At 39.9% G+C, this 11,165-nt stretch overlaps 1 protein-coding gene and 1 long non-coding RNA gene across 2 annotated transcripts in view; one reads left to right on the forward strand and one right to left on the reverse strand.

Moving 5' to 3' along the window:
• Window positions 1–11,165, reverse strand: part of LOC306940464 — a 687,363-nt gene that overhangs the window by 209,934 nt on the left and 466,264 nt on the right. The window lies entirely within an intron of this gene.
• On the forward strand, window positions 5,473–9,015 carry LOC306926636 (chemerin-like receptor 1; the record flags this gene model as incomplete). The annotated part of the gene is made up of 2 exons (XM_079505997.1): window positions 5,473–6,899; window positions 8,974–9,015. Exons 1-2 carry the CDS (start codon window positions 6,081–6,083, stop codon window positions 9,013–9,015), a joined length of 861 nt encoding a protein of 286 aa, XP_079362123.1. The 5' UTR covers window positions 5,473–6,080.

Raw genomic sequence — 11,165 nt, forward strand, 5'->3', positions numbered from 1 at the left:
CTTGAAATAACAGTAGAAATATTGTATAGCTGTAAACCCAGAGTGTGATTTCGATGGCGTTGTGGTGGTGGGCATTCTGTGCTAAACCTCACACGGCAACTATTTTTTATCTCTATCTCAAGAAGTGACGAGATCATCAATAAGAAAGGCTTTATTTGTCACCAACTGATGGCACAAGCAGTGAAATGTTGTTGGGACGTCGCCCCCTTGGTGGGGACAAAGATTTCATCAGAATATCAACAGCCTAGATACCACCACAACTTCCTCTTCTAAAAAATGACTTCTTGATTTGGCAATGTATGTTACGATGAGATGACCCATTGTTGTGGTGTCATGCTTTATGGGGTAAAACTATACCTACACATATTGAGTTTAATAGGTTTAAAAGTTTAATTCAGAGTGAAGTTTTCTTCTCGATAGGGGACTTTTACTATTGGATATAATACCCAGTAGGTGGACTTACTTGACATTATTTCTCCAACAAATGTTCAAACTGCAGTTGTATGAAGTTTTGTTTTGTACTCTCAGGCCTTCCCTATGCACTTCTTGATTGCACTTTCTTTTTTTCCCCATTTTGTCATCTCATTAAGCCTCATTTTTTTTGCCGTGTTCAAAAACACACAGATAATTATATTTTGAAAATGAGAGAACATTTTAAATTTGACTCGGATTCTGACCATTATGACCATTATCTCAGCGATAATATTACTGTGGCAGTGTTTCTCCTCACAATCGACTATATTATATTTAAAAAAATCACACCTGTGGTTCTAACCTAAGTAATCAACAATACAGCCTTGAGCTATTTTATATGAACAAACAGGTGAAATAGAAGACACATCTTTGACTTGCAATTTGCACCGAAACCGTCACTGTAGAGAGAAGTTGCAGTGTGTGTGTGTGTGTGTGTGTGTGTGTGTGTCTCCACCACTCAATTTTCAATTCAAAGGAGCTTTATTGGCATGAGAAAACATACATTTACATTGCCAAAGCAAGTCTCAAAATACAATAAAAACAGTTTAAAATGGGGAAAGTATATATAGTTGGAGGGGGTACAGCATTTTGTAAAAAAGAGCTTTGTCATCGTTTGCATCGTTATATACATGTTATACATGCAGGGTATAAAGCTTTTCTGAAACAAATAGCAGCATATTTTTGCAGTCACTTTGGGACAACTAGCAGCATTTCTTCCCTCAAGACTATTTAACTCTGGTTCCTCATTGCTTGAGCCACACCACAGAACATCAGGTCACTAAAACACTGTCACACATCTTTGACAGTGGCTGCTATATACATAAAAAGGGATGACAGTGGAACTCATAGCGAAGGACATGTAAAAATATCATTCAGCTACAGTGGGAATGTATACAAACATCTGTCTCACAAACATCTGTCTCACTATCTCACCGTAACCTCCACCTACACAGATGTGTACCTGCTGCAACTAGCTGGCCAGTATAGCCTGTGGTTACATTTTAACAGACATACATATTTATGAGGTTAAAGTTTAACCTCATAAATATGTTTAACCGTTTAACCGTTAACCATGAGTCATGCCACGGTGCCACCTGCAATCTGGGAACTGAAACGTTTTTCGCTCAGGTGACCCCTGTAAATAACTTTTTTCATCCACATCCACCTGAATTATCATTGATAATAGCACCTCACATTAATGTCATATTATTATGGTACATATATGTACATATTTCCCCCTTAAAGGGGAGGTGTCCAAAGGCGTCCCGTGGCATGGAATGAGTTAAATAGCCTATGTCACAAGGAAAGCTTGAGTGAGTATCCTTTTCCATTTTGGATAGATTGAAAATCTCTCTCTCTCTCTCTCTCTCTCTCTCTCTCTCTACCCCTGAGCTACATGCCATGCAGCCACTAGGCTACTGTACGAAGGTTTATTTACATTTTTACATTACTCCTCTTCGTCCCCTATGGGACATAAGGCTTCTATGAGCACTCTCCATTGCATCCGATCCCTGGCAGCATGTTGCCCCTCTCCCCAGGAAAGGTTCATCTGTTCCAGCTCCTGCGTCACAGTTCTGCGGCAGGTAGTTTTGGGCCTCCCTGCAGGTTTTGATAGGATTGTTCATTGTAGTTTCTGTAACAATAGTTTTTTTTACAGGGTGGCATGGTTAAACCTGCCAGAAGCACAGACCTGTCTGGTGGTATGGTTAAACCTGCCAGGAGCACAGACCTGTCTGGTGGTATGGTTAAACCTGCCAGGAGCCCAGACCTGCCAGGAGCACAAGACCTGTCTGGTGGTATGGTTAAACCTGCCAGGAGCACAAGACCTGTCTGGTGGTATGGTTAAACCTGCCAGGAGCACAAGACCTGTCTGGTGGTATGGTTAAACCTGCCAGGAGCACAAGACCTGTCTGGTGGTATGGTTAAACCTGCCAGGAGCACAAGACCTGTCTGGTGGTATGGTTAAACCTGCCAGGAGCACAAGGCTCCCCCCAGCATAGCTCTAGGCCTGTCTGGTGGTATGGTTAAACCTGCCAGGAGCACAAGACCTGTCTGGTGGTATGGTTAAACCTGCCAGGAGCACAAGGCTCCCCCCAGCATAGCTCTAGACCTGTCTGGTGGTATGGTTAAACCTGCCAGGAGCACAGACCTGTCTGGTGGTATGGTTAAACCTGTCAGGAGCACAAGGCTCCCCCCAGCATAGCTCTGGTGGTATGGTTAAACCTGCCAGGAGCACAAGGCTCCCCCCAGCATAGCTCTCAGGATCATTGAAGCACCCAAGCTTCTTCACCACGACAAGGTCACAGCACAGGGAGAAGGTGCTTGATTAATAAGGGATTTTAGGTGAATTTGATGAAAGACAAATTCGTAATGCTCTAATCCTCTAGGTTTTCTCAGAGGTTTTCACCTGATTGTGAACCAGGGACCACTACCCAAACTGATAATCAACCAGGAGACCACTGTTGTGTTGGGTGGGTATATGGGCTAAGATAGTGTTTTTGGCAACACTTACACTATAATGCATTACAATCAGCTTATAACATTGTATGATTATAATTATAAGAACTACTCTCAACCATTTATAACACTGCTTCTCAACTAATTGTCCATGAACTGCATGTTTTAAATAATGACTGTTAATGGCTTGATGTGATTAATTGCACGATACGATGCACGACACATTGAAATCAAGCCCTTAATTAGTTAACGGTCATTATTTAACTGAAATATGATGCTAGCGAGTAGAGCTTTTTTCAGTGTTTGATAATTACTTCATCCAGCATTCTATTATTAAACTCACCTTAACTGATATACTCATTTGTATGAGTGAGCAGATACTATACTATTATATGGGCACATAAATAACAATGATGACTCAACCAGGCCACTCAACCCCAAATTCTTGAGAATTACCTTTTTCTGTGGAAGTTCCAGTAACTGCTGTCAACTACATTGACGTGCGTCATCTTATAGGTCACCAGACCATGACCTTTGACACGAGACATGAAAGGTCATGGAAAATATGTGTGATGTGGTCTCTCCTCTAGCTCGGGTTCTGGTAAGAACGTGGCCAGCAGAGGTTTTTTTTAGAACGTGGGAGGTAGCACCGTATAGGGCAGTGTTGATTTCGTCGACTAATACTATGACGAAAATTGTTCGTCGACTACCTTTTTTCCCTGACAATAACTAAATGGAAACTAAATAAAAACTAAGCTATGGTGGCTAAGATAAGACTAAATATATTGACAATTTCGTCAACAAATAAAAACTAGACTAGTAAAATGTTAGGAAGTGACTAGTGGAGGAGAGATTCACTATAAGTCATTTTACACTTTGTTGCATGCTGAAAATAGCCGATCTACAAGCTCACAACGCGTCGCAGCGTTGTGAGCTTGTAGATCGGCTATTTTCAGCAAGTGGAAAATCAGTCATTACGACGGCATCAAGGCCCGCCAAAATACAATTTAGTCAACTAAATCAACTGTAGATTTTGACTAAAATCTTATGATATTTAGACTAAAATGTGACTAAAACTAAATGAAAACTATTCAAGAGACTATAACTAAAACTAAAATCTAATTTTGCTGCCAAAATCAACACTGGTATAGGGGCGTATAGGCAAGTCTGGATGTGATAAATGCGTGAATGAGAGTCTCTGCAGCAGTGTGGGATAGTGGTCGGACGAAAGGAAGGCAGGTGGAAAAAGGCTGTTTTGGTGATCTATTCTGGTTGACGTGGAACTGGAGGAGAATGTGGGATCCAGGAATGACACCAAAGGATACTCACTCAAGGCCTTGGGTGGAGGGGGTGTATGTTCAGGATGAAGTTAGGAGGACCAATGATGAGGACTTATGAGGACTTATTGTCCGTGCCAGGCTGAAGATCATGGTTTGCACTCTATTTGTCCGTCCGTATATTCATTCAAATTGAGTTTGGGGGTCATAATAACAGCTCGTCATTTCAGTATTGTGCTATCTGTCTCATTTCATCTCAACGCCCATGCAACCACAGAGATATGTGTGGGCCTGCTGCAACTTGCTGACCACAGTGGCCAGTAATAGCCTGGGGTTACATTTTAAAGGAGATACATTTATGGAGTTTATCCTTCAGTCATGACCTAAAACCCCTTTTAACACCGACCAGTGTTAAATATACGACTGCATGGATAAATGAATGTATAAATATCCCACAACTACATGAAAAGTCATAACAGCATCAGTCAGCATTTATAGCAGGCAAGTGTTGTATGGTCAACAAGTATACAGTAGTTCCACAAGTGGGTCAGTAGTAGCCAGGTGGTATTCCGGACAGGTCAGTGCTTGTTCGTCAGCCTGATAAATTGTAATCATTGAGTTAATTGTAGTACAAAAGATAGGTGACTTCTTTACTACTGCATACCCAGATCTATTCTCAGCACGTGGTCTTGTGTGAGGTGAGTGAACTTACTTGCACATTATTTTTCCAACAAATGTTTAAACGGCTAGACTAGGACTCTCTTTGTTTAATTCTCTCCTTTTATTCCCCTCCTATGCAACTTTATTTTGCAGTCTTTATTTTGGAGGACCCCAATGTAAACAAGTCTTAGTGCTTTTTCTGGTTATATCCTCAGTAGCAGTTTTTGTATTGACCTGTACTTTCTTTTGAACTGTGAATTCAATTTTCAATCAAACAATCAATTGTACGTTCAGTTTCAGTCTCATTAAGCCTCATTAATCTTCTTTTTTACATTGTGTTTCAAAAAGGTTATTTTAAAGCAACATAATAATAATGTGTCTCATTTGGGTGAAAATGAGACAAAATAGGAATTTAGACTCAGAGTCAGATCATACCAAAGTCAGTTTTGCTCATCAGTTTTCCCCACAATGGCTAAAACAGTAAACTCAATTCTCTGAATCAAATGCTTAAATGAATTTGTCAATCAATCACACTTTTGACAAAAACCTTAGGTAGTTACACAATAGGCAAAACCACTCTTTATTTCGGCCAAATAAAAACAAAAACACTAATTTTCATTTATTTTCATATTTTACAAATATTTTATGCAGAATGGTAAATGTGGACTGCAATGGTTAAACATAACACCAACAACGCAACATTGTTCACACTAATGTTACACTAATATTACCAGTAAGACGCATAAGGGCGAGAAACAATAATTGTAACAATACGTTTAACAATAATTTAACTAATTTAACGTGTAAAATGAAACCCTACGGGTGCATTTGGTTTAATTTTACACTCAAGAGTTAAAGATCTAATAAGGGTCCATTTGGTTACCAACGCTCCATCATTTAGTTGGGGACCACCTGGAACCCCCTCAAGGACCACTGGTGGTCCCTGGACCCCAAATGTATCTGTGACCACGTTGTGAAGCAGTATTATATGTGAGAAGATCAAGCATGCAAGCATGCATGAAGAGTTTAGCAGCGTCTATTGCTATAGATTTAGCATGTTTTTAACAGATATTTCAATTATGATACTACCTTAATACTTTGACAAAGATGTCAAATGTCAAATTGATTGTTACACCCCTAAATGCACAATGCAGTATGGCCAAAATAAACTTAACTTGTATCAATGTATTTCCTTTTCTTTAGGAGAGCACCATGACATCCATGCCATCACCAACTCTGTTTCCTACGCTTGATACTTATGATTATGTTGATTACAATTACACTGACAATTACACTGACACTTACCCCGAAATTTACCCCACAATCCCACCACCATCATTGTGCATTGAGCAAGCAGAGTGTGTCACCCTGGTTGTGGTAAACGTGATCTTCGTCCTGCTAGGGCTTTTGGGGAATGGCCTGGTAATCTGGGTTATCGGCTTCAAGATGAGGAAGAGGAGGACAGTCACCACGACGTGGTACCTCAGCCTGGCCCTCTCCGACTTCATCTTCTGTGCAACGCTGCCTTTCAACATCAGTCTACAAGCAACAGGTTCTTGGAACTTTGGACTATTCATGTGCAAGTTCGCCCCCTTTATTTTGTTTCTCAACATGTTCAGCAGCATCTTCCTGATGCTAATCATCAGTGTCGACCGTTGTGTGTCTGTTGTGTATGCGTTTTGGGCCCAAAACAATCGCACGATGAAACGGGCAGCAGTCGCCGTTGTGGTTGCCTGGCTCTTCTCTATGTTGCTGAGCATTCCCTCCTTAGTGGTTCGTGACACAAAAGAAGATGATCAGGTTATTCACTGCTACAACAATTTGGAAATGCTACCTTTCAGCTCTACAAGTGTCCCTGTCTTTCGCTTTGTTCTAGGCTTTGTGTTTCCTCTGGTGATCATCACTCTGTGTTATTCTATTATCATTGTAAGGATGAAGAACAACAGCATGTACAGGTCTGCCATGCCCTTCAAAGTCATGACTGCCCTGATAGTCACATTTGTCATCTGTTGGTTTCCCTACCACATCTCGGTTTTACTAGAGATTAACCACTTTCACAATGCATTTTTGACAATGATATCAATGACTCTTGTACACGTAAACAGTTGCCTGAACCCGTTTCTCTATGCATTCATGGGCAAATCCATTAACTGGAACTTTTTGAGCGCTTTCATTTCAAAAATGGAGAATGCTTTCAGTGAGGAGAGGCCCTCTGAGTCTGAAAAAGAGGTTACATTTATGTCTCAAGCTGCCTAAAAAGAAATTAGCACGTCTTGTCCACACCAATGATTTGCAATGCAATGAAACTGGTACATTACATTGCAGAGAGAAGTCACAGTTCACTGTTGCAAGTGGTTTCAAGTTACTAGTTAGCGAATCATTGGTTTGAACTGGGCTTTAGACTACTTCTTATTTCTCAGCTTTAGAGAGGGGGTGCATACTTAGTTTAGACTAGTCATTGGTTAGACATGGGTTAAGGTTAGGTTTAGGTGTGCTGCCCCGTGGGAGGTTAGGTTTCTGGTTTAAGGACTTCAGTGTTTTGTACCATACTATTGTATGAGTACAGAGCAAAGAATGTTTGCTTTCGTCATCTTTGTTGAAGAACAGTCTGGGCAATTAAAATGTAGTCTAACTAGAAGTACTAAAAGTCTTGGTCTAACCAATGACTAGTCTAAATGTAGGTTGTAGCTGTGATTGATAGATAGATAGATAGATAGATAGATAGATGTTAATGTTGTTGCCGCTGGTGCAGCTGTTGTTTTTGCAGCCATTTTAAAGATAGACCTATATAGTACATGGTTTATAATATATATATATATATATATATATATATATATATATATATATATATACAAAACTTTATTTGTATAGCAAGGATGTATATGAAATCCTTAGATTTTTCATGGCTGTTGTGTTTTTTTTTTAATAGATTATAGAACATTTCAAATTGCGAATGGAAATGGTTCATGGGTCATTTTAACTATTATTAATGAAAACATACTTCCCGGCTCCTCCTGTCCACATGTTGAAGTGTCCTTGGGCAAGACACTGAACCCTACATTGCCTCCAATGAGTTGGTCGGTGTGAGCTTGCCACCATTGGTGTGTGAATGTGGGAAGTGAGGACGCTGGCGTCGACTGTTCGCCGCTTCACCTCATGTATGAATGAATGAACCATTGTAAAGCGCTTTGAACACTTGGAAAAGCGCTATAAAAAGGCAATTCATTATTATTATTATTATAAAAAGGGAAGATCACTATTGCTAGAGGTACAGCAGTTACAGCAGTTTTTCCCCTGTAGATGAATACCTTACCCAGTGTATTTAAGTACAATTTTTAGGTATTTGTACTTTACTTTAGTATTTCTAATACTTTTACCCTTGGCCTTGACTCCACTACATCTTGGATCCAAATATTGTACCTTAATATACTCCACTACATTTATTATTTATTTGAAAAAGGTAATTTAAAAGGTAAAAAGGTAGATTTACACTATTACAAAACATACATTAACCATTTCAGCCCCATGTTTGATTGATTGATTGATTGAAGAATTTATTAACAGTTTGCAGAATTTACAGTACATTTCAAGCACAAACTCAATACAAAGGCTGTTAACTGTGAGTGGACGACCCAATTAAGCATTACACTTGTTTCCAACAGGGTCCACCATGTTCAAATCATCAAAACATTTAGAGACATACAAATAGACACTTCTATAGACAGAACAGGAATTCATCAAAAATGAGGTAAAAAGGGAAAAGAAATATATACATTTCGGCCATTTGAAAATAGCCGATCTACAAGCTTTCCTTTTCAAAGGATTTTTATACGTTTGAAAACTTGAAATGGGACATTCTGTACAATGAGTACTTTTGGTACTTTTGGTACTTTTTCATGCCAATACGTTTGTACTTTTACTCATTTACATTTTCAATTCTGGGCTTTTACTGTAACAGAGTATTTCTACATTGCAACATTGATACAAACATATAGTTTGTTTACAGTGCTCTAAACTTTAAACAAACATTTCTCTGTAGGCCCTATAGTGTTTTATATTTTGTGATGATATTGAATTTTGTTATTTTTTGTGTCAATGAATACAGGACGCGAATGGAAACAAGACCAAGGTGGTGCTATCCTTTTAGACCACAAGGTGGTGCTATCCTTAGAGTTTAGACCAAGTGTTTGACTGTACTCTGTCTGTACGTTGCTGTTTTACATTTCTGTCTAAACAAGTAGGCCTATAGGCTATAGCCTATTCAATCAATCAATCAATGGCTGGGTGTCTACCTTATTTGTGTCTGTTAGCAGAGCTGCCATTACAGCGATAGGAGGAATCGATAGTCTGGGAGCTAGTCGGACATCATATATAACGGAGGAAATAAAGAGACGAGTAGTAGGCAGCAGCTAACATCCACTTCTTCAGATTGTCAACACAACTGAAGCCAGCCGTTTATTCAGCAGTTTTATACAGCAGGTAATAGACACTTCCGGGTAGCACAACGGCACTTCAGATAATGTTTACACGTATACAAGCAATAAATATCACATGTTAACAGTGTCTCAGTCTCCTTTTACTGGGTTGTGTTTTGTTTTTAATTCAGAAATTGTGGCGTAATCTTGTGAACGTGATGACGTCACAGCACAGGGTTCATAGTTCAGACGTAACCAGGTAAGTGTTCAGTTAGTTGTTCTTGTGGATAATTCTTCTAAACACGACAGAAATCGTGATTTAATCACCTATCTGTCACTATCCATGCTGTTCTTCTTGTCCTTGTTTCATATCTTATGGTCACGTCATGTGTCCACTGTTCAATACTGTAGCTCTGGTCCATAGCCTCCTACTGCCCCTGTATATCTCTGCTGTCAGGAAGAAACCACCTAACTCCAGTCCAAAATGTAACATTTTCAGGAAATGAAAAGTGTAGTATATTGACTATCTCACCATTATTTGTCATATTGAGTGTCCAGGAAGCACTTTTTACCCTGTTGCATAAATGATTGGAGAGGCCAGGCATGTCCTTAGTTCTGTATCATTTTATTAAGGACAAAGCTTAGTTACCAAATTATCATGACCAGTCCACTCCAGAGCCATCCTAGAGCAGTCCCATCATAGCAGTCCTGAAGTCCTGAAGAAAGCAAGGATGTTACAGAGACACTGGAGATGGAGTCACTTGGAGGGGGGAGGGAGGGAAGAGGGGTGTGAAAAAAGATCCTGGGAACTGCACTTGTGTCCTATGTATACATACAAAAGCCTATTCATTTGGCCCTAATGAATAGGCTTTTGTTTACCCTAATGATTAGGGTAAACCTGAGTCATGCCAGGTGTGTACTGTCTGAGTCTGACCTGGTGGTCTGTCTGACCAAGGTTCAACAACTTTATTGTCAACATGTGAAATGCATTCTGAAATCTGCCCCAAACCTCACGCAGTCTCAAGGCGATAAAAGAAGATTTATTTATATAGCACATTTCCATAGTCACAAAGTGCTTTACAGAACTGGGTAAAAAGACAGCAACATAATAAAAACATTAGAGATAAACTACAACAAGATATCAGTAAATAAAATAGGCAGAAAATGTAGAATAGGCCTACACATGATATCAATGCAAATAAAATTGGCAAGAGGAATTTAAGATAAGGCCTTAACATAAAGGTGAGTTTGATGATAGGGATTTTGCACGTCTTAAATTCACAGGTAGGCCTACTGTAGGGTGTTCCTTAAACTTTAGGGGCCCGGATTGCAAAAGCCCTATAGGCCTACCACACTTAGTAATGATCTGGGCTGTGGTGGCCTCTAGGAGGGCCTTGTCTGAGGATCTGAGTGTGTGCAGTGCACAGGCTGTAAGGATCCAGCATGTCAGAGACATAACGGGGAGCCTGCTGCCTGACCATTCACAGCTTTAAGTCAGATAAACATTGAAACTCACCGTTAGAAAAATGTTTAACATTGATGTTATTTCCGCATCACGTGTACACGTTTGTTTTCCTTCTGCCGTGACATAAGTCCTCCTCCTCCACATGTGGCACAGAAAACAATGCTTGAAACCTGATACTATGCACCCCTCCCCCCAATCCACTAGTGCTGCGGTGATTTATACGAGCAAAAAGGAACGCGGGCTGCGAGCAGGTCAGGAATTACCTTCATAATCATATAATAGCCTATAGGTTTACGCATCATGGCGCTTATTCACTTTTTCAGGAATAAATAGCCTGGCACATGAATTGTCTATTCTGTACTATTATACTATCTCATCCATGGCTCTGGTTCCAGTGTTCCAGCTGTGTGACACATT

The sequence above is a fragment of the Electrona antarctica genome, assembly GCF_951216825.1.
Source record: "Electrona antarctica genome assembly, chromosome: 1".
NCBI lineage: Eukaryota > Metazoa > Chordata > Actinopteri > Myctophiformes > Myctophidae > Electrona > Electrona antarctica.